General features: G+C 71.2%; 2 protein-coding genes across 4 annotated transcripts; one reads left to right on the top strand and one right to left on the bottom strand.

The window, feature by feature from the left end:
* Positions 1-189: 189 nt before the first annotated feature.
* Positions 190-6,712, top strand: ZNF740 (zinc finger protein 740). 3 transcript variants are annotated; one of them, XM_064498763.1, is made up of 8 exons: positions 190-342; positions 1,064-1,278; positions 1,973-2,104; positions 2,215-2,301; positions 2,408-2,479; positions 2,658-2,781; positions 3,098-3,216; positions 3,353-6,712. In XM_064498763.1, exons 2-8 carry the CDS (start codon positions 1,261-1,263, stop codon positions 3,440-3,442), a joined length of 642 nt encoding a protein of 213 aa, XP_064354833.1. In that variant the 5' UTR covers positions 190-342; positions 1,064-1,260; the 3' UTR covers positions 3,443-6,712. The 3 variants fall into 3 exon arrangements, with proteins under 3 accessions (XP_064354833.1, XP_064354834.1, XP_064354835.1); XM_064498764.1 differs by having other exon boundaries at positions 1,064-1,415; XM_064498765.1 differs by lacking the exon at positions 2,408-2,479.
* An 823-nt stretch (positions 6,713-7,535) lies between these two features.
* Positions 7,536-19,600, bottom strand: ITGB7 (integrin subunit beta 7). Its single transcript, XM_064498733.1, has 15 exons — positions 19,454-19,600; positions 19,275-19,348; positions 17,054-17,246; positions 16,238-16,408; positions 15,908-16,149; positions 14,116-14,274; positions 13,940-14,035; positions 13,768-13,857; positions 13,550-13,690; positions 12,244-12,431; positions 11,283-11,497; positions 10,038-10,260; positions 8,939-9,168; positions 7,916-8,076; positions 7,536-7,803 (listed from the first exon to the last, which is right to left on the bottom strand). The coding sequence occupies exons 1-15, from the start codon at positions 19,506-19,508 to the stop codon at positions 7,741-7,743; spliced, it is 2,301 nt and encodes a 766-aa protein (XP_064354803.1). The 5' UTR covers positions 19,509-19,600; the 3' UTR covers positions 7,536-7,740.
* Positions 19,601-21,472: the final 1,872 nt, after the last annotated feature.

The raw sequence follows: 21,472 nt of genomic DNA, 5'->3' as shown, positions 1-21,472 counted from the left end.
CCACAAGGGGCAATAAGGGGGGGGGAATGGTGCCGTCCCCCCGCCGCCCCCGGGAGGCCGTGGACGCTTCCGCCCTCCCTTCCCCGGTCGCCCGGGCAACCGCCGCCCGGCTCCAAGATGGCGCCGGCCGCCACGGCGTCGTCGCGCGGCCGTGCGCGTGCGCGGGGCGCCGCTTCCCGCCCCGCCCCGCCGCCTGGCCGGAAGCGCCGGCGGGGGCGGGTGTTTCCGGTTCCGGGTTGGCGGCGGCGGCCGAGGGAGGGGGGGGGCGCTGGGGCCGCGGCGGTTTGTAAACTTGTCGGTGCGGCGGGCGGCGCGGAGCGGAGCGCGGAGGGGCCGCGGCAGGTACGGAGCCCCCGCCCCTTCCCGCCCGCACGCAGCCCCGGGGGGGCGGGCCCGGCCCCGGCCCGGCCGCGCTCCGCACCGGGCCCGGCTGCGCGCGCCGCCGTCTCAGCCCCGGCCCATCCCCTCCCCCCGCCAACCGGGGGGGCACCGGCGCGGCGGGGGGGGGGGGGGAAGGGGGCGACACCGGGTGGGCCCAGCGCGCACGCGCGGTTCCCCCTCCCCCTCTTTACCGGCCGGGAGGGGGAGGGGCGAACCGGGCCGGGAGCTCCGCCCCCTCCCGGGCTGCCCCTCCCCCCACCCCAGGGGTGTCGCTCCCTCCCCCTCCGGACACCCCCCAAACCCGGTGTCACCCTGCCCCGGGCCCCCCCCAAACCCGGTGTCACTCTCCCCCCCCCAACGTCCCTCCTCCCCCGATCCCCTTTCCTGGGTCCTCCCCCATCCCGGGTCACCTCCCCCCCTCCAATGGCCCCCCTGCCCCATCTCATCCCCCCCCCCCATCCCCTTTTCTGGTGTCACCCCCATTTCGGGTCACCTCCTCCCCCCAAATGCCCCCCCGCCCAGTGTCACACCACCACCCGATCTCCCCTAGCAGGTGACATTGTCCCGCTCACACCCTGTGTCACCCCCTGGCAAAGCCACCCCTGCCTCGGGTCCCTGCTGGCGCAGAAGGGACCGCGGCGGCGGCGTCCCCGTCCCCCGTAACCACCGCCTCTCCCCGCAGGCTCCCGCCGGGCAGGCGACGACCGGCGGCAGCTCCCCGCGCGGCGCAGCGCGGCTCGGCGCGGCGCCCGGCCCGGAGCGGGGCTGGGCATGTCTCCGCTGTGAGCGCGGCGCCGGCAGCCCCGGCCTGCCCAGCCCCGCGGCCCCGGAGGACCCGCCTCGACGCACCGCGGCACCGGGCTCCCCGATCCCCGAAAGATGTCGGCAAAGTGGAGGGTACTGGACAAGACCAGCAAAAAAATGATTAACTGAAACAGTCTTTCTAACCGTAAAATTCTTTCCTGGGAGAGAATTAAGGCTAAAGAATTGTTACAATCCGTTTGTTGAGGACAGACAGACCCAAGATGGCTCAGGTAATGAGCCCCAATTTTCCCACCTGTACCCCAAGATCCGCCGCCGCAGGGAGCTGCAGAGCCCTGTGAGCGAGGGGAGAGGTTGCGCCCGCGGCGCGCGCCGCGGCGGCCGCCGAGCAGAGCAGCGGGGACGCCGAGGGGTGCCGCGGCCCCGCCGCGCTCCCTCGCCGCCGGCCTGGGGACCGCGGGCTCTCGTCCCCTCCCTGCCCGCCCCGCGGCCGCGCCACCCCGGGCGCGAGGAGATGCTCCCCAGCCCGGCGGCGCACGGACGCCTCTGTACGTCACGGCCTCGGGAACCTGCTCCCTAACCGCTGCTCGAGCTCCAGGGAACCAACCATCCAAACTCTCCCATAGCTCCCGGTAGCGATGAGGTCCTCCGCCTTCTCTCTAGCCCCCCCGGGCGCGACGGGGGCTCGGCCTCGCTTGCATGGGGTTGAGCACGGCCCGGTCCCGTCCCTCGCAGGCCTCCGGCGTGCTTTGCTCACGGGCCGGCGGGCGACGGCTCGGTCGCTGCACGACTGCCGCTGCAGCTCGCCTGCTTGTTTGTCTCCCCGCAGGCGAGCCTCCTGGCCTGCGAGGGCCTCTCGGGCGTGTGCCTCGTGCCCACGGTGGCCAGCAAGAAGATGATGCCAAAACAGAGCTCTAAGCAGGCAGAGAACGGGGAGAGAGGAAGCAGCCCGGACGTGCTGGTACGGCCGAGCGCCCCGGGCGGCGCAGCCGTGGTCGCGCTTTCCTCCCGGCGCAGGGAGAGGAGCCGGGGGTGCGGGAGGAGGCCTCAACTGGGTGTTCTCCTCCGAAGGGTCTCCGTCCGGACGGCGAGAAGTCTCGCGGCCGCAAAGAGGAGGAGACGGCCGAAGCTTCGCAGCCCAAAAAGTCCCTTAAAAAGGCAGGTAATGGGAGCGGAGGCGGTGGGGGCAGAGCGGGGCTGGGGGAGTCCCGCTGAGGAGCCCGTGCCCCTCGGGACCAACCTTCCCTACCTGTGCCGTCATCAGCGTCGCGAGCGGGTGGCCGGCGCCGAAGGACAGAGCCGCTCCTCGCTGAGAGGATCTCGACTCGACAGCCAGGTTTGCCATGGCGGAGAAGGAGGTTTCCTGGGCTCCGGCGGGTTTTGGGGAAGGACGATCTCGGCTCACGCGGGGCGGGCAGGCCGGTGGCTGAAGCAGGGCTTTGGGGAGAGGATTTCAGAGTGAGGAGGGCGAAGGGCTGAAATCCAGCAGCTGACAGGCTGCGTCTGCTCCGCAGGTGGTGGTGATCGAACAGAACGGCTCCTTCCAGCTGAGGATCCCCAAAAACTTCATTTGCGAGCACTGCTACGGGGCCTTCCGCAGCAGCTACCACCTCAAGAGACACATCCTCATCCACACGGGTAACGGGCTGGGCCGCGAAGGCCGCCGCGCTGTCGCTGCTCCGGTTCCTGGGTAGAGCAGGGAGCCCGATGCCCCGAGCAGGCCTCTGGCTGCTCCTGTCTCATTGACTCCATCCTGGCAGGCACAGGGGCTCCGTTAATTAAATAACCTGGCTCGTTAGGGGCAGGAGGTTGCCTAATCCAAGAGCTTTTGTGATCCTGCGGGCAGATGTGCCAGAGTTAGCAGCGGAGAGACGTGCCGCGGCCGTCGGGCGGGGGAGAGGGTGGCAGCTGCGGTCCCTCCTGCCCCTCACCGCCTGCCCTCGGTGCCCCCCAGGTGAGAAGCCCTTCGAGTGCGACGTGTGCGACATGCGCTTCATCCAGAAGTACCACCTGGAGCGCCACAAGCGCGTGCACAGCGGGGAGAAACCCTACCAGTGCGAGCGCTGCATGCAGGTAACGCCGCCTCCGCCCGCCGCGGGGGGCCCGGGGGGGTCGCGGTGCCGCTCCCGGCTCCCGGGCGCGTCGGGGACGTTGCCCGCTGCGCCGAGGGCTCGTAACCCCCTCTCCTCCCCTCTCCCGTCTCCCGCAGAGCTTCTCCAGGACAGACAGGCTGCTGAGACACAAACGAATGTGCCAAGGTTGCCAAACCAAAACCCCCGACTCGCAGCTGCTGCTCTAGGAGCCGAGATGACCCCCTGCAAGAGCCGGGACGCGGACGGGATCTCTGGGTTTTCCTCCGTCTGGCTTTGCCTGCTCCGGCTCCCCGCTGCGGAGTGGGGAGGGGAGAGCAGGCCGCTCTCCTAGACTTTCAGATGAGGTCCTGACACTGTACATAAGCTGAAGATGATCTGGAATCTTTTCCCAACCAGCAGAAGCCACAGGCAGCTGTGTATAAACCTTCCTTTTGTTTTCCCCCTTTGTTTTGAAGTACCACCATTTGCCTCTCAGGAAAGGCTTTGAGCAACAAGCAGGCCTAAACAGAACAAAGTAGCGACACTTGCCTCAAACCCTTACCGCTTCCTTTCGGCCGATGGACGGGTGCACGCAGACACTAGGCGCTCAGGTAGGAAGTCTAGCGGGGAGGAACCTTCTTTAACCCCTTTTTCCAAGAAAAGAGAGAGAGCGACAGTTCAAAAGGGCTGTGGAGGCTTTTGATTCAGGTATGAAAGGCAGGGGCCCGTCTCGGCTGCACGCTGTCGCTCTGAGGTCTGCAGCTCTTTCATTTCGAGTCTCTTTCTGTTTTTCTGTGCTTGTTCGTGGCTGTTCGCTTCTCTTGCCCCCACCCCCCGCGCCACCTCCGAAGAGCGAGCAGAGGTAGCGGGGAAGAGGCGGCAGGGCTGGGGGGAGCCGTGCGGTACACGGGCGGGCGGCGAGGTGGAGCCTCAGCAAAAAAACGGGGGCCGGCTCGGGCCGAGGGCTGCCGCAGCCCCGAGGCATCGCCCCACGGCATCCGCGCGGGGCCGGCGCGAGGCCTCCAGGCCGTCAGCCGGGGGCCGGAGCAGGGCGCGAGGCCCCTGTGCTGCGCGGGGCGGCCAGGCCGGCTCAGGGAGGGCAGCGCAAGGCCGCGATTTGGCCTTTTGCAAGTGAAACCGAGCCCCGGGGTCTGGGATCAGCCAGCGGGGCGGGAGCGGAGGGCCAGGGCTGTGCGGCGTGTCCCGGAGGCGGCGAGGCTCTCGCAGGTTTTGCTGAGCTAATTCGGCACCCGCTGCCTTGGCGAGGGAAGGAGCCTCGGCCGAAACGGCCCGGGCAGCCCCTGCGGCTCGCGAGCGGGTGAGTAGAGGGGGCGAGGGAGCTGCTGGATTCCCTTCGCCGAAGGAGCCCCCGAGCCGCGAAGGGAGCAGCATTTGCACCACGCAGCCGCGTTCGCCGGCCCCAAGTGCCGCCGCGCAGGAGAAACCCTCGGCTCTGCCCCCGGAGGGGTCCAGCTCCCCGCGCCGGCGGCTCCTTCCAGGGCGAGCTCGGCCCTCGTGGGCTGCCGGGAGAGGAGACGCGACTCCGCCGGGATCCCCTCTTCCCCTCTTCCCCGCGGCCTCCGCTCCGAGCGGCCGCCGGCACCGCTGCGATGGGGATCACCTGCGGCCCGACCCGAAACGCCGCCGCGGCCCGGCCTGGCGAGAGCGCGGCCCGTAGCCGTCCCGGTCGCAGAGCGTCTACGCCGGAGAAGAGCAGGAATCGCTGCTGCTTGCGGGGAGCGTCCTCGGGAAGGCGTCTGTGCCCGGCCGCGACCGCCAGCCCCCGCCGCAAACGGGCCGTTTGGCACCTGCGAATTGAGGAATTGCTGGTTCTTGGCAAGACGAACTCCACCGAGAGCGAAGCTCCGTCCCGGCCGCTCCCGCCTCGCCCTCTGCCTCCTCTCCCGGCCTCCAAGGATGGATCTGCGAGCAAGTTTTCGGAGAAGATGAAGGTCAGCCTCCCCCTGTGCCAGCACACCGAGGGCACGGGCTCAGCCCGGACGCTGCCGCCCCGCCGCCCGCGTCGGCCTCGGAACAGCCCCGCGGAGCTGGGACTCGAACTCGCGCCTCCCCGGGAGGAAGCACGGCCGTTGCCGCCTCCGCTCAGCGCCCCTGCGAGGGGGAGGGAGAAGAGGGGGCGAATTCGGCTGCCGGCGCGCGCCTGCGGTCCCCGTTGCCTCCCCGCAGCCCGTCTGTCGCCGCCTTCCTCTTTTCCGCCGCGCCGGGGCCTCGGCGGCCTCCCCATCCCGCTCCCTGCGGCACCGCTCAGCCCCGCTCCCCCTTTTCCTACGGAATAGCCCCATCCACGGGGGGAGCACCGGCGGCGCGGGACCCGCCGCGCTCGGGGCGAAGCGAGCCGAGACGGCATAGCCGCCGCCAGGGAAGGGGGGGTTTTGCCCCGTTGCCTCTCGCCGCTGCTGGAAGGAGGCCGTCGCGCTCCGCCGGCGCCTCGCAGCCTCCCCTGCGCGGGGGCCGACCGCGGCCGGGCTCGATGAGGTGCCTGGGCGGCTCCCGGCACCGCGACGAGGCCGTTTCCTGCGCGGGGCCCGGCTCGCGGCGGCGTTGCCTAACCGGAAACCTCCGCGGGCCGCTGCGAGACGGGCTCCGACCCCCCCGGCCCGGCCGCCCCACGCCGACATTCGAGGCCGCGCTTCGGGGCCCGGCTCGCGGCGGCCGGAGGAGCCGTGTCCGCCGCACCGGTGCCGCGCGGCGCCTCGTGTCCCCGCGGGGCTGGGGGAGGCCGTGGGGCGGCGGAGGCAGATGCGGGGGGCAGGTGAAGCCGTTGTGGGGCCTGACCCCCCCCCCGTGCGGCTGGGTGGGGACTTCCTCGGGCGCCCAACGGCCCGGGAGACGCCTTCGGCCGGCTTCTCCCCGCGCCCCGGAGCGGCGGCGGCGGCTCTCCCGCGGCCAGGATGCTCTCGCGCCCGCCGGGCCTGGACTCGCGCCGCCGCCGCGGGCGCTTTGCCGTTTCTCCCCTCCCTCGGCCGCGTTTCCGCGCGTCGCCCCGGAGCCGCGCGGCCGTGGGAAAGGAGGGGGCCGCGGCTGACTAGGAACGGGAGCGAAACCCCGCAGCCGCCGAAAGTTTCGCCGTCTGCGCCTCCGGCGAGGGCAAAAGTGCAGCGGGAGCCGACGACGACGACGACCCCCCCGGCGCCAACGCTAGCGAGGGGGGAGCCGCGAGGAAGAGGAAGGACCGGGCCCAGCGCAGCTGTGCCAGCGCCGCGGCCGGACCGAGCCCCCCCGCGCGGCCCCGGAAAGCCCCATGGCTTTTTTTTTTTGTCTTTTTTTTTTAATACACTTATTTTGCTATGGGGGAAGGGGAGGAGGGGAGGGCGGGAGGGGGCCGGGCGCGTTCCCCAGCGGGTAACCCAGCATCACTTTTAAACTGTAGTTTTTATAAGACGGTATAAACGCGTATCTTTTTACCGGTAGCGTGGTGTCTGTTCCTTCGTGGCGTTTAGGGTATTTAAATAAAAGTTATTGTTCTTCTTTTCTAACCTCTTCGCTGCTTCTTCTCTTGGCGCCGTCCGGCCACGAAGGCGACGGCGTTTGACAAAATGGGGGGTGATGGGTTTAACCCCGAGTTTGGGGGGGGAACGGGCCCATGGCTGGGGGGCTGGAGGTGACACAGGCGGTGGCACCTACCCGTGTCTGTCCCCCCCGGCTGGCACCTACCAGCATCGGTCCTGCAGCTGGCACCTACCCGCATCCGTCCCCACAGCTGGCACCTACCCGCATCCGTCCCCGAGGGGCTGTCACCCACCGCCATCCGTCCCCGGGTCTGGCACCCAGCTGCATCCGTCCCCATGGCTGGCACCGACCCAGATCTGTCCCCAAAGGGCCAGCACCCACCGCCATCCGTCCCCGAGGGGCTGTCACCCACCGCCATCCGTCCCCGGGGCTGGCACCCAGCTGCATCCGTCCCCACGGCTGGCACCGACCCAGATCTGTCCCCAAAGGGCCAGCACCCACCGCCATCCGTCCCCGAGGGGCTGTCACCCACCGCCATCCGTCCCCGGGGCTGGCACCCAGCTGCATCCGTCCCCACGGCTGGCACCGACCCAGATCTGTCCCCAAAGGGCCAGCACCCACCGCCATCCGTCCCCGAGGGGCTGTCACCCACCGCCATCTGTCCCCGGGGCTGGCACCCAGCTGTATCCGGCCCCACGGCTGGCACCTACCCGCCGCCGTCCCCAGGGGCTGCCACCGACCCAGATCTGTCCCCAAAGGGCCGGCACCCACCGCCATTGGTCCCCAAGGGGCCGGCGCCTGCTGCCACCTGCCCCCTCCCCACCAGCGAGGTGACACGAAAGCGCCCGGTCTCTGCCACCGCCGGCAGCCTGCGGCTCCCTTTATTGCGCAACCTCTTCCAGCAAAGCAAGCGCCGGGAGGGGGGGGGACAGGGACAGGCGGGGGGGACGGGGACAGGGCCGTGGGTGGTGGCAGTGGGTGCAGGGGGGGGAGCCGCTTCGCGGGGGGGGCCGCGCTGGGTCGTCCGTCCGCTCCGGGGGTGCCCGGCCCCTCCTCACTCCTGGACGTAGTTGGGGTTGACGGTGGTGGTGGTCGCGCTCTTGAACAGCGGGTTGTTCTGCGGGGCGGAGGAGAGGGCACCCGTGGGCGCTGCGGCCCGGACGCCTGGGCCCTCCCCATGGGTGCTTGGAGGGGGGGGGGTCCCGGTGGGGTTCCCCCCCCCCGCTGACCTCGTTCCAGCGGGCGCGGCGGCGCTCCTTCTCGAAGCGCTGGTACTCCCGCCGGTCGTAGACCTCCACCGAGACGCGGTAGAGCACCACCAGCAGCAGCCCCGCCGCCACGATGCCGGCCACCAGCCCCACCACCAGCTTCATGGGCTCGGCGGCGGCCGCTGGGGGGGGGGACGGGGTCAGCCCCACGCGTGGGGGGGTCCCAGACCCCCCCCCCCCCAGGACCCCTAGGCATGGGGGTCCCGTGGGGTGCAGGGAGCCCGGGGTATGGGGTCCTCTGGGACACGGCGTGACCTCATGTCCCAAGGGAGCCAAGGTGCAGGGTCCTTCGGGCATGGGGTGCCTTAGGGTGCAGGGACCCCCCCCCCCACCAGGCATGGGGTCCCTGGGGGGCAGGAACCCCCAGGCATGAGGTCCCTTGGGGTGCAGGGTCCCTTGGGGTGCAGGACACCCCCACATAAGGTCCTTTGGGGTGCAAGGAGACCCAAGCATGGGGTCTCTGGGGCATGGGGTCCCTTGGGGTGCAGGACACCCAAGCATGGGGGTCTCTGGGGCATGGGGTCCCTTGGGGTGCAGGACACCCAAGCATAAGGTCCTTTGGGGTGCAGGGACCCCCAGGCATGGGGTTCTTCGGGGCATGGGGTCCCTCAAGGTGCAGGACATCCAGGCATGACGTCCCTTGGGGTGCAGGGACACCCAGGCATGGGGTTCTTCAGGGCCCAGGGTCCCCTGAGGTGCAGGACTCCCAAGGATCGGGTCTCTTGGGGGTGCAGGGACCCCCAGACATGGGGTGCCTCAGGGCATGGGGTCCTTTGGGGTGCAGGGACCCCCAGGCATGGAAGTCCTTGGGGCATGGGGTCCCTTGGGGTGCAGGCCCCCCAAACATGGGGTTCTTCAGGGCCCAGGGTCCCTCGAGGTGCAGGACACCAAGGAATGGGGTCTCTTGGGGGTGCAGGGACCCCCAGGCACGGGATCCTTCAGGCCACGGGCGTCCCCCAGGGCCCCCGCAGCCATCGCGCTCACCCTCCTCAGCCCAGACGGTCAGCGTGACGTCCCCATCCTCATCCTCGCCGTCGTCGCCCTCGATGAGGAAGATGAGGATGCGCCCGTCGGCGGCCTGCTCGGTGCACCAGGCGTCGGTGGCGGCGCGGGGGGGCCGGGCGGGCAGCACCCGGGCCGTCGTGCGGTTGCATGCCAGGCTGCAGTTGGCGTGCAGGGGGCCGAGGCCGAAGGCTTTGCAGTCGGCGCAGTCCCTGCGTGTCCCCGCGCGTCAGGTCACCGCCGCCCCGTCCCCTCCCGGCACCCCCCAGCGCCCTGCCCCTGTCCCCCATGGCCCCTGCCAGCCTCGTCCCTGTGTCCCTCCCCCATCCCCATGTCCCCCACCGGCCCTGGCCCTGGCCCCTGTCACCATGTCCCCTGCCAGCCCATCCTGGCCCCTCATCCCTGCATCCCCATCCTTGTCTCCTGTCCCCCTACCACCCCATCCCCGTGTCCCCCCTCCTCCATGTCCCCATCCCCATGTCCCCCACCAGCCCCAGCCCTGTGTCCCCATCCCCATGTCCTTCCTCCTCCTCATGTCCCCATCCCCATGTCCCCTGCCTCCCCATCCCCGTGTCCCCCCCATCTCCCATGTCCCCATTCCCACGTCCTCCACCATCCCCGTGTCCCCCCTCATCCCCCATGTCCCCATTGCCTTGTCCCCTGCCACCCCATCCCTTTGTCCCCCCATGTCCCCATGTCCCCCACCATCCCCATCCCTGTGTCCCCTCCATGTCCCCCACCATCCCCATCCCTGCCCCCATGTCCCCCACCATCCCCATCCCTGTGTCCCCCCATCTCCCATGTCCCCATTCCCATGTCCTCCACCATCCCCGTGTCCCCCCTCATCCCCCATGTCCCCATTGCCTTGTCCCCTGCCACCCCATCCCTTTGTCCCCTCCATGTCCCCATGTCCCCCACTATCCCCATCCCTGTGTCCCCCCCATGTCCCCATGTCCCCCACCATCCCCATCCCTGCCCCCATGTCCCCCACCATCCCCATCCCTGTGTCCTCCCTCCTCCCCCACGTCCCCATCCCCATGTCCCCTGCCAGCCCCGTCCCCCCGCCAGCCCCCCGGCTCACCGGTGCCGCTGGCAGGGGGTCTGGCAGGAGGGGCAGCGGGCGCAGAGGGGCCCCAGGTAGCCGGGCTGGCAGCGGCAGCGGCCGCAGACGCAGCGCCCGCGGCCCCCGCACTCGCGGCCCCCCCGCAGGCAGCCGTCCCGCCCGGCGCTGCAGCCGCAGGCGCTGCCCGTGAAGCCCCCGCGGCACCGGCACGTCCCGCACACGCACTCGCCCCGCTGCGGGCCTGCGGGGACGGCGCCCGTGGGGACACGCCGCGCGGACGGCACCCGGGGGGACGGCACCCGGGGGGGACACGCCGCGGGGATGGGACCCGGGGGGACGGCACCCCCTTGGGGATGTGCAATGGGGATGGGACCCCTTGGGACACGCTATGGGGATGGGACCTCATGGGGACGTGCCACAGGGATGGGACCCATGGGGACAGGACCTCCATGGGGACGTGCAATGGGGATGGGACCCACAGGAATGGGACCCCATGGGGACACACTATGGGGACGGGACCTCCATGGGGATGGGACCTCCATGGGGACGTGCCACAGGGATGGGACCCATGGGGACAGGACCTCCATGGGGACGTGCAATGGGGACAGGACCCACGGGGATGGGACCCCATGGGGACACACTATGGGGATGGGACCCACAGGGATGGGACTTCCATGGGGACATGCCACAGGGATGGGATCCTCATGGGGACAGGACCTCCATGGGGATGTGCAATGGGGACAGGACCCACGAGGATGGGACCCCATGGGGACACACTATGGGGACAGGACCTCCATGGGGATGGGACCTCCATGGGGACATGCTACAGGGATGGGACCTCCATGGGGATGGGACCTCCATGGGGATGTGCCACAGGGATGGGACCCGTGAGGATGGGACCCCATGGGGACACACTATGGGGATGGGACCCTCATGCGGATGGGACCTCCATGGGGACGTGCCACAGGGATGGGACCCTCATGGGGATGTGCCACAGGGAAAGGACCCCCCCAGGGAGTGCCAAGGGGGACCAGGACCCCCATGGTGATGGGACCTCACCGGGACACACCATGGGGACGGGACCTCCACGGGGACATGCTGGCAGGGGGACGGGACCTCCACGGGGACGTGCAAGGGGGACGGGACCCCCCCCCATGGGGACACACCACAGGGAAGGGACCCCACGGGGATGGGACCTCCAGGGGGACGTGCAGTGGGGCCGGGCCCCCCCGGGGACGCGCCCCCCCCCCCCCCCGTGCCCACCTCCGCAGGGCAGCCCGTCGTGGCGCTCGCAGGCGCCGCTGTCGCACTGGCACTGGGGGCCGCTGAGGCCGGGGGGGCACTCGCAGCGCCCGCACACGCACTGGCCCCGGCCGCCGCAGGGGGGGCCCGTGCCGTTGGGGGGCCGGCAGTCGCCCCCCGCCACCGCCTCCGGCCCCTCGCACTCGCACCGCCGGCCCCGCCGCCCCGCCGGGCACCTGGCAGCGCGGGGGGAGGCTCGGGCCCTGCGCTGCCCCCCCAGCCTGCCCCATGGAGCCCCGCAGCCCCCCCGTCCCACCCCCCCAACTTGCCCCATCGCCCCACATCTGCTTTACGACCTCCCATCCTGCCCCATCGCCCCCCCCATCCTGCCCCATTGCCCCCCGTGCTGCCCTCTGACCTGCATCATGGACCCCCCCATCCTGCCCCATTGCCCCCCATCCTGCCCCCCGACCTGCTCCACGGACCCCCATCCTGCCCCACAGACCTCCCCCCCATCCTGTCCCATCGCCCCCCCACCCTGCCCCATTGCCCACCCTGCTGCCCCCCAACCCACCCCATGGACCCCCATCCTGCCCCATCACCCCCCCATCCTGCCCCACTGCACCCTGTGCTGCCCTCGACCTGCCCATGGACCCCCATCCAGCCCCCCAACCTGCCCCATGGACCCCCATCCAGCCCCCCAGACCCCCATCCTGCCCCCCAACCTGCCCCATGGACTCCCATCCTGCCCCATGGACCCCCATCCTGCCCCCCAACCTGCCATGGACCCCCATCCTGCCCCCCAACCTGCCATGGACCCCCATCCTCCCCCATCGCCCCCCATCCCACCCCCCCAACCTCCCCCATCCTACCCCACACCGCCCCGCCACCCCCCATCCTGCCCCCCAGAGCTCTCCTGCCCCCCACCCTGCCCCATTGCCCCCCACCCCGCCCCCCAGACCCCTCCCGCCGCCCCCGGCACCTGCAGACGCCGCACTCGAGGCTGCCGCCGTGGCAGAGGGGGGCGGGCGCCTGGGGGGGGGCGCAGGGGCAGCCGCAGAGGCTGTGCAGCTCCAGCCGCAGCTCCTCGGCGAAGCCCAGCACCCGCAGGGCCACCGCCTGCGGCCCCGCCAGGCACCCGCTCGCCCGCACCCGCACCGTGAAGTTCACCTGGTGCCGCGCCGCGCGGCACGGACGGCACGGCACGGATGAGCATGGATGAGCATGGATGGCACGGCACGGACGGCACGGCATGGACAGGATGGCATGGATGGGCACGGCATGGAGAAGGTGGCATGGCATGGACGAGCACAGCACGGCACAGATGAGCACGGCATGGACAGGATGGCATGGATGAGCATGGCATGGATGGGCACGGCATGGCATGGGTGGCATGGATGAGCATGGATGAGCACAGCATGGAGAAGATGGCACGGAGAGGATGGCACGGCACAGACGAACACAGCATGGATGAGCATAGATGACCATGGCATGGACGACCATGGATGAGGACGAGCACGGCACGGCACAGACGAGCACGGCATGGATGAGCACGGATGAGCACAGCACGGATGAGCACGGCACAGACAGGATGGCATGGATGAGCACAGCACGGCATGGACAAGCAAAGCACGGATGAGCATGGATAAGCATGGCACAGCATGGCACGGACGACCATGGATGAGGAGAAGCACGGCATGGCACAGATGAGCACGGCACGGACAAGCATGGCATGGATGAGGACGGCACAGCACAGACGAGGCCAGCATGGCACAGATGGGCATTGGACGGACAGGATGGCACGGATGAGCATGGCATGGCATCACATGGATGAGCATGGCATGGACAAGCACGGCACGGATGGGCACGGCATGGACAGGACTGCACGGATGAGCACAGCACAGCATGGCACAGACGAGCATGGATGAGGACGGCATGTCATGGCACGGATGAGCATGGATGAGGCCAGCATGGCACGGATGAGCATTGCACGGACAGGATGGCATGGACGAGCACGGCACGGCACGGATGAGCACAGCACGGATGAGCAGGGCACGGCCCGGATGGCCTCAGCGTGGCCCGGCCAGGCGCAGCACGGACAAGCGTGGCACTGCCCGGACGTGGCACTGCCCGGACACCCGGTACCGGGGGACACGTTGCAGAGCAGCAGGGACACACGGACACCAGCTCCCCCCTCCCTCCCCGCAGCCAGAGCTGGGCACCCCGGGGCCCCCCCCGTGCCGTGCCCACCCCGTGCCCCCCCCGTGCCCCCCCCCACCGCCGCTCACCTGCTGATTGATGCGGACGCCGGCGCAGAAGCCGCCGTGGGGCCGGGGGGGGCCGGGGGGGCCGCCGCAGTGCGACTCGTAGCTGAGGCTGATGCCGGGCGGCAGCGGCGAGTGCTGCAGCTCCACCGTGGACGAGAGGCTCTGGGGGCACCCGCGGGCGTCAGCACCCCCACACCGCCCCCCCGCTGCCCCCCCCAGCACCCATGGGTGCTGCTCACGTTGTAGGCGTCGGAGATGAGCTGCACCACGTTGCTGGAGTCCTCCCGCAGCTCCCCCACCACCGACTTGGGGATGAGGCGGCTCAGCTCCTGCATGGGGCCGGGTGAGCGGCTGGGGGGGGGGGGGCAGCACCCAAGGGTGCCCCCCACCCCGGCCCAGCCCCCCCCTCACCTGGTACACGGGCACCGTGGGGGCCGTCACGGCGAAGATGGGCTGGATGTTGGCGGCCGAGAGCACCTGCGCCAGGTGCCCCACCGAGGGGTAGTCCTGCAGGGGGGCACGGGGGGGGGTGGCTGCGGGGCCCAGGCGTCCGGGCCCCCCCCGCCCCCCCGGAGCCGGGCGCTTACGTAGAGGTGGCTCTTGCTGTAGACGCCGCTGGCGTCCAGGTGGCAGCGGCTGTCGCTGGGGGTGAAGATGCCCCCCAGCTTCCCGTCACCCGCCGTGTGGAAGGTGTCGTCCGAGGCGAAGACCAGCAACCGGGTCACCGGGCGCCAGCCGATCTGCTTCTGCGTGCCGGGGGGGGGGGGGGGACGTGGGCACGGGGGCTGCCATGGGCCTGGTGTGGCCCCCCCCCCGGCACGCCCATGCCAGCACGCGCCCGCCCGGCTTTGCACCCACACGCAGCTTGCAGGCAGCCTGCGGGCACCCACGTGCAACCCACGTGCAACCCACGTGCAAGCCCATTCAACCTGCGTGCAACCACGTGCAACCCATGTGCAAGCCGCGTGCAAGCCCATTAAACCTGCGTGCACCCACGTGCAACCCATGTGTAACCCACGTGCAACCCATGTGCAAGCCCATTCAACCTGCGTGCAACCCACGTGCAAGCCTGCGTGCAACCTCGTGTGACCCAGTGCAACCCACGTGCAAGCCCGTTCGACCTGCGTGCAACCTGTGCGCAACCTCGTGTGATCCCGTGTAACCTGTGTGCAACCACGTGCAACCCGCGTGCAACCCTGTGCAACCTGCGTGCAACCTGCGTGCAACTTCGTGTGACCCAGTGCGACCTGCGTGCAACCTGCGTGCAACCCATGCACAGCCTGCAAGCAGTCTGCAAGGAACCTGCAGTGCAACCCACGTGCAGCCCATGTATAATCTGCGTGCAACCTGCAGTGCAACCTGCAACGCAACCTGCAACGCAACCCGCGTATAGTCCACATGCAACTTGCAGTGCAACCTGCAGTGCAACCCATGTGCAGCCCACATGCAGCCTACACGTAATCTGCATGCAGCCCACATGCAACCTGCAATGCAAACCACGTGCAACCCATATATAATCTGCGTGCAACCTGCAGTGCAACCCACGTGCAGCCTGCAACGGAGCCTGAAACGCAACCCACGTGCAGCCCCTGTGCAACCCATATATAATCTACATGCAACCCCCGTGCAGCCTGCAATGCAACCCACGTGCAGCCCATGTGCAGCCCCTATATAATCTACGTGCAACCCCCGTGCAACCCGCAATGCAACCCACATGCAACCCATGTGCAGCCCATATATAATCTACATGCAACCCCCGTGCAACCTGCAGTGCAACCCACGTGCAACCCATGTGCAGCCCATATATAATTTATGCGCGACGCCCGTGCAACCCGCAACGCGACCCCCGCGCAGCCCATGTGCAGCCCATATATAATCTACGTGCGACGCCCGTGCAACCTGCAATGCAACCCACGTGCAGCCCATGTGCAGCCCATATATAATCTACGTGCGACGCCCGTGCAACCTGCAATGCAACCCACGTGCAGCCCATGTGCAGCCCATATATAATCTACGTGCAACCCCCGTGCAACCCGCAATGCAACCTGCAATGCAACCCACGTGCAACCCACGTGCAGCCCATATATAATCTACGTGCAACCCCCGTGCAACCCGCAATGCAACCTGCAATGCAACCCACGTGCAGCCCATGTGCAGCCCATATATAATCTACGTGCAACCCCCGTGCAACCCGCAATGCAACCTGCAATGCAACCCACGTGCAACCCACGTGCAGCCCATATATAATCTACGTGCAACCCCCGTGCAACCCGCAATGCAACCTGCAATGCAACCCCCGCGCAGCCCATGTGCAGCCCCTATATAATCTACGCGCGACGCCCGTGCAACCCGCAACGCGACCCCCGCGCAGCGGCTCACCTCGCACACGGCCACCTGCATGATGGCGTCGAAGCCGCCCTCGGGCGAGTCGAGGTTGCCGGAGATGCGCTGCTGGCTCACGCGGCTGGCGAACTCGCTGGCGTTGGCGGTGAGCGAGAGCACGTGGCGGAAGGCGGCCGGCGGGTCGCAGGGCTCGTGCCGCTCGGGGCAGGGGTTGCGCAGCTTGGAGGGCACCGTGCTCACGTAGGGCAGCACCGTCTTGTCCACGAAGGAGCCGAAGCCTGGCGGCACAGGGCGGCGCTGGCTGGGCTGGGGGGGGCCCAGGCGTCCGGGCACGCGGCGGGGCCCAGGCGTCCGGGCGGCGCCTACCGATGCGCACGGAGGAGGTGACGTTGCGCAGGGCGGCGAGCAGGGCGCTGCCCAGGGAGCGCACGTTGTGCAGGTCGTCGCGCATGGAGTAGGAGAGGTCCATGAGGTAGTAGAGGTCCACGGGATGGCCGCCCGCCCGCCGGAAGCGCACCTGGAAGCTCTGCTCCTCGCCTGCGCCGAGCCGTCAGCGCCGCCACCCCCCCCGGACCCCCCCTGCGCCCAGCCCCCCAGCCGGGCCCCCCTCCGGCCCTCCTTCCTCCTGTTCCTCCATCCCTCCTTTCCCTGTCCCTCCATCCCTCCCTCCATCCTTCCCTCTCTCCTTTCCCTATCCCTCCATCCCTCCCCCTTTCCTCCCTCCATCCTTCCCCCTCTCCTCCATCCTTCCCCCTCTCCTCCATCCCTCCCTCCATCCTTCCCTCCCTCCTTCCCCTATCCCTCCATCCCTCCTCCATCCTTCCCTCCCTCCTTTCCCTTCCCTCCATCCTTCCCTCCATCCCTCTTTTCCTCCCTCCCTCCATCCTTTCCCTATCCCTCCATACCTCCCCCTTCTTTTCCTCCATCCTTCCCTCCATCCTTGCCCCTTTTCTCCATCCCTTCCTCCCATCCCTCCCTCCATCACCCCATCCTTCCCCCTTCCCTCCATCCCTCTCTCCCTCCATCCTTCCCCCTTTCCTCCATCCCTTCCTCCATCCTTCACCCCTTCCCTCCATCCCTCTCTCCTTCCCTCCATCCCTCCCTCCCTCCCTCCTTCTCCCCTTTCCTCCATCCCTCCCCCCTCCCTCCCCCTTTTCCTCCCCCCCCCGCTCCCCTGCGCACCGGGCCGGAGGGAGACGTGCAGCACGCGGGGGCCCAGCTGGGCGCCCCCCCCGCCGGGGCCCAGCACCACGTCCTCCAGCACCCGCACGCGGCCCCGCGGCTCCACCACGGCGCTGGGGGGGCACCCAGCGCGCTCCAGGGCCTCCCGGGGGCCGCAGCGGGCCGCCTCCGCCTGCCCCCCCTGCGTGAAGTCCTGCGGGCCGCGGAGGGGGGGTCGGTGTCGGCACCCCCGGCCCTGCAACCCCCGCGGCCCCCAGCACCCAGCCGCTGCACCCAGCCCCTGCAGCCCCCCTGCACCCCCCTGCACCCAGCCCCTGCACCCCGCGTCCCCCACACCCTGCATCCAGCCCCTGCACCCTCCTGCACCCCACATCCTCTTGCACCCAGCCCCAGGACCCCACACCCTCCTACACCCAGCCCCTGCACCCAGTATCCTCCTACACCCAGCCCCTGCACCCAGTATCCTCCTGCACCCAGCCCCTGCACCCTCCTGCACCCTGCACCCCCTGCACCCAGCCCCTGCACCCCGCGTCCCCCCTGCACCCTCTTGCACCCCCTGCACCCAGATGCTTGCACCCTGTCCCTGCACCCCACATCCCCCTGCACCCAGTCCCTGCACCCTGCATCCCCCCACACCCTCCTGCATCCAGTCCCTGCACCCTGCATCCCCCTGCATCCCGCCCCTGCACCCTCCTGCACCCCACATCCTCCTGCACCCAGCCCCAGGACCCCACACCCTCCTACACCCAGTCCCTGCACCCAGTATCCTCCTACACCCCTTCCCTGCACCCTCCACCCTCCTGCACCCGGCCCCTGCACGCCGTGTCCCCCCTGCATCCTCCTGGACACAGCACCCTCCTGCACCTTGCATCCCCCCTGCACCCAGCCCTTGCACCCCGTATCTTCCCCTGCACCCTGCATCCCCCCTGCACCCTCCTGCACCCCACATCCCCTACGAAAGCCATATCTCCCCGCACCCGTCGCCCCACGCACCGTGCCGGCCTGCACCCCACATCCCCTCGCACCCATCGCCCCACGTTCCCCCGCACCCATCACCCTGCACCCATCACTCTGCACCCCACGTCCCCCTGCACCCATCACCCCACATCCCCCTGCACCCATCGCCCCACATCTCCTTGCACCCATCGCTCTGCACCCCACGTCCCCCCGCACCCATTACTCTGCGCCCCCCGCCTGCCCCCCCCCGCCCCGCACCCCTGCCCCGGCCGCGCCAGACGAGGCGGCTGCCGCTGCCGCGGGGGGGCCCGGCGGGGGGGGGGGGGGGGGCGGGGGGGCGGGGGGGGCCCGGCCCCGCGGCTGTTTGTCACCGAGGTTTCGCTGCTTCCTGGTGACAAACCGCAGCGCCGGGCCCGGGGCAGCCGGCAAGGGCCGGGCGGCGGGACCCCCCCCCGGGGCACCGGGACCCCCCCGGCACGGCGAGACCCCCCCCGGGGCAGCCAGCAAGGGCCGGGCAGCGGGACCCCCCCGGTACTGAGGGACCCCCCCCGGCCCGGGGCACCCGGGACCCAGCACAGCGGGACCCCCCCCTGCACGCTGGGGCCCCCCCGCACCCATCGCCCCCGTCCCCCATCGCCCCCGGCCCTCCTGCACCCGCGGCCCCACGTGCCCCCCCCCGCCGCACCCCGCACCGGGACCCCCGGGACGCGGGGACCCCCCCAGGCAGACCGGGCACCTCAGGGACCCCCCAGGGACACCGGGACCCCCCCGGCACATGGGGACCCCCCCGGCACACTGGGACCTCGCGACACCCGGGCACACGGGACCCCCCCGGCACTCGGGGAGCCCGCGACAGACCGGGTCCCCCCAGCACAGCGGGCCCCCAGGGACCCCCCCGGACCCCCCCCGGCACAGGGGGACCCCGGGGACCCCCCCGGCCCCCCGCCGGCGCCCCGAGACCCCCCGCACCTCGCAGCTCCCCAGACACCGGGTCCCCCCCGGGCACCGGGTCCCCCCCCTCCCTCCACAGCACCCCGAGACCCCCCCGGGCACCACGACCCCCCCCCCCGGCACCCCGGGTCCCTCCAGCACTCCGGGACCCCCCCGGGGACCGCGGGACCCCCCCGGGGACCGGCCCCGGCGGCGGCGGCGGCAGCGAGCGCGGAGCCGGGCGCCCGGGCAGCGCCCCGGGGGCGGGGGGGGGGATCCCGGGGGGGTCCCGGGGGGGTCCCGGGGGGGGGTCCGGGGGGGTCCCGGCACTCACCGGGTCCTCGCACCAGGCGCACTGCGGCTGCGAGCGGATGCACGCCTCGCAGGGGGCGCGGGGCAGGCAGGGCCCTGGGGGCAGCGCGGCGGTCAGCACCGGGGCGGGGGGGGGGGGGGGGCACGGGGAGGGGGGGGGCACCGGTCCCGACCCCCCCCCGCCCCCCCCGCGCCGCTCACCTGCCCGCGCCGCCCCCAGCACCGCCGCCAGCAGCAGCCCCCCCGGCACCGCCATGGCCCTCGCTCCGCGCCGCGCCGCTCCGGGGGGGGCGGCTCAGCCCTGCCCCGGGGGGGGGCCGCATCCTGCCCGGCCCCTCCCGCCGCCGCGCCCCCCCCCCCCCCCGAGCAAAGGGGGTGGGGGGGCATCTAGGGGCAGGGTGGGATCTGCCTCCCCCCCCCCCGTGGTTTCATTCCCCCCCCCCCGCCGCCCCGCAGGTGCGGGCCCAGGCGTCCGGCTGCGCCACGCCCTGCCCCAGCTCCTGCCCCCCCCCCCCCCCCGGGAGAAGGGGCCCAGGCGTCCCGGCCCCCCCCCCGGAAAGGACCCAGCGTCCTGGCCCCCCCAGGCACGGAGGGGCTCCTGGTTCCTCCGCAAAGCTCTGCCCCCCCCCCCCGGGCTGGAGGGAGGGTGCCGGACGCCTGGGGCCCTTTTCTAGCCGCGGGGGGGTCGGGGGGGCCCCGGCGAGGCCCCGTTACAGCGCGGGGAGCGGCGCCGTCGGGGTAACAGCGGGAGGCGCCCGGGGAGGGGGCGGGGGCCGGGGGGGGGGACAGGGACGCCGGGCTGCGGCCCCCCCGGTGCCCGGCTCCTCCCGCCGGGCCCGGGACCCCCCCAGAGCCCCCCCCGGGCCCCCGCCCTCGCTGCCCGGCTCCGCCCGGGGTCGCGGCACCCGGGCGCGCTTGGGGCAGCGGTATAGGGGGGCGCCGGGGGGGGGGGGGGCGCCGGGGGGGGGAAACCGCGTGCAGCGCTATAAGCGGGTGCTGCCGCTATATAGGGCGGCGCGGGGCGCGGCGGTATACGGGGGTGCCGGGTGCTGCCGATGGGGGGGGGGGCAGCGGTATACGGGGGTGCTGCCGGTGTATGGGGGGGGGACCGGGCGCGGCGGTGTCTGGGGGTGCCGGCGGTATAAGGGGGGGGCACCCGGCGCGGGGGTGGGGGGGGTGCACGGGGGCTGCGGGCGGCGTGATGGGGGGGTGCCGGGGCTGCCGGCGGTATATGGGGGGGGTCCCGGGGAGTCGGCGGTGTTGGGGGGGGGCGGTACAGCGGGGGCGGCGCTGCCCCCTCCCTTCCTGCCCGGGGGCCGCGGGGGGGCGGCGGCGCGGAGCAGCGGCGCCCCCGGGCGGCGGCAGCGGGCAGCAGCAGCGGAGGGGGGGGGGAACGCGGGGGGGGGGGGACGGGGCACGTCTGCACACGGGGACACGGGGACACGCGCACACGCGTGTGCGTGCACGGGGCACATCTGCACACGGGGCCACATGTGCACGCGCGTGTGCACGCACGGGACACACCTGCACACGGGGACGTCAGGACATGCGTGTGCGTGCGCAAGGACACGTCTGCGCACGTCTGTGCACACGCGTGTGCATCAGGGCCGTGCACATCTGTGCACGCCTTGCACACACGCGTGCACACACGCAGACGCCTGTGCACGCCGGCGTGGGCACAGGCCCGCGCGCCCTGGTGCACGCAGCCCGCCTTGCACACGCGTGTGCGGATGCTGGCACGTGGGACCACGTGTGTCCGTGCACACGTGTGTGCACCCGCATCCCCGCAGCGCCCCGCTGTCCCGGTGGGGATGTCCCCAGACTGTCCCCCCCCCGTCCCGGCGTGTCCCCAGGGGTGTTCCCCCCCATCCGTCCGATGGTGGTTGTCCCCAGGGGTGTCCCCTTGTCCCCTGTAGTCCCGGGGGGGTCCCTGGGTTGTCCCTCCTTGTCCTAGGTCTCCCCAGGGGTGTCCCCCACTGTCCTGGGGTTGTCCCCAGGGGTGTCACCCTTGTCCCAGCATGTCCTGTGGGGTGTTCCCTGTCCCGGTGTGTCCCCAGTGGTGTCACCCTTGTCACAGCATGTCCCCACGGGTGTCCCCCAGTCCTGCAGGTTGTCCCCAGGGTGCCACCCTTGTCCCAGTGTGTCCCCCACCATCCTGTGGGTTGTCCCCAAGATTGTCCCTTGTCCCAGCGTGTCCCCAGGGGTGTCCCCCTTGTCCCG

This window comes from Dromaius novaehollandiae, chromosome 28, assembly GCF_036370855.1.
Source record: "Dromaius novaehollandiae isolate bDroNov1 chromosome 28, bDroNov1.hap1, whole genome shotgun sequence".
Taxonomy (NCBI): Eukaryota; Metazoa; Chordata; class Aves; order Casuariiformes; family Dromaiidae; genus Dromaius; species Dromaius novaehollandiae.
The sequence above is the reverse complement of the archived record's forward strand: the minus strand, read 5'-3'. Positions and strand labels throughout refer to the sequence as shown.

Excerpts from the sequence above, each read along its gene's own strand:
- ZNF740 (XM_064498763.1), top strand. Across the intron at positions 2,480-2,657 it reads GATCTCGACTCGACAGCCAG|GTGGTGGTGATCGAACAGAA; the intron begins GTTTGCCATGGC and ends TCTGCTCCGCAG. Across the intron at positions 2,782-3,097 it reads ACACATCCTCATCCACACGG|GTGAGAAGCCCTTCGAGTGC; the intron begins GTAACGGGCTGG and ends GGTGCCCCCCAG.
- ITGB7 (XM_064498733.1), bottom strand. The coding sequence starts at position 19,508 with ATGGCGGTGCCGGGGGGGCTGCTGCTGGCGGCGGTGCTGGGGGCGGCG. Across the intron at positions 13,858-13,939 it reads CCACGGTGCCCGTGTACCAG|GAGCTGAGCCGCCTCATCCC; the intron begins GTGAGGGGGGGG and ends GGCCCCATGCAG. Across the intron at positions 11,498-12,243 it reads CTCGAGTGCGGCGTCTGCAG|GTGCCCGGCGGGGCGGCGGG; the intron begins GTGCCGGGGGCG and ends CCGCGCTGCCAG.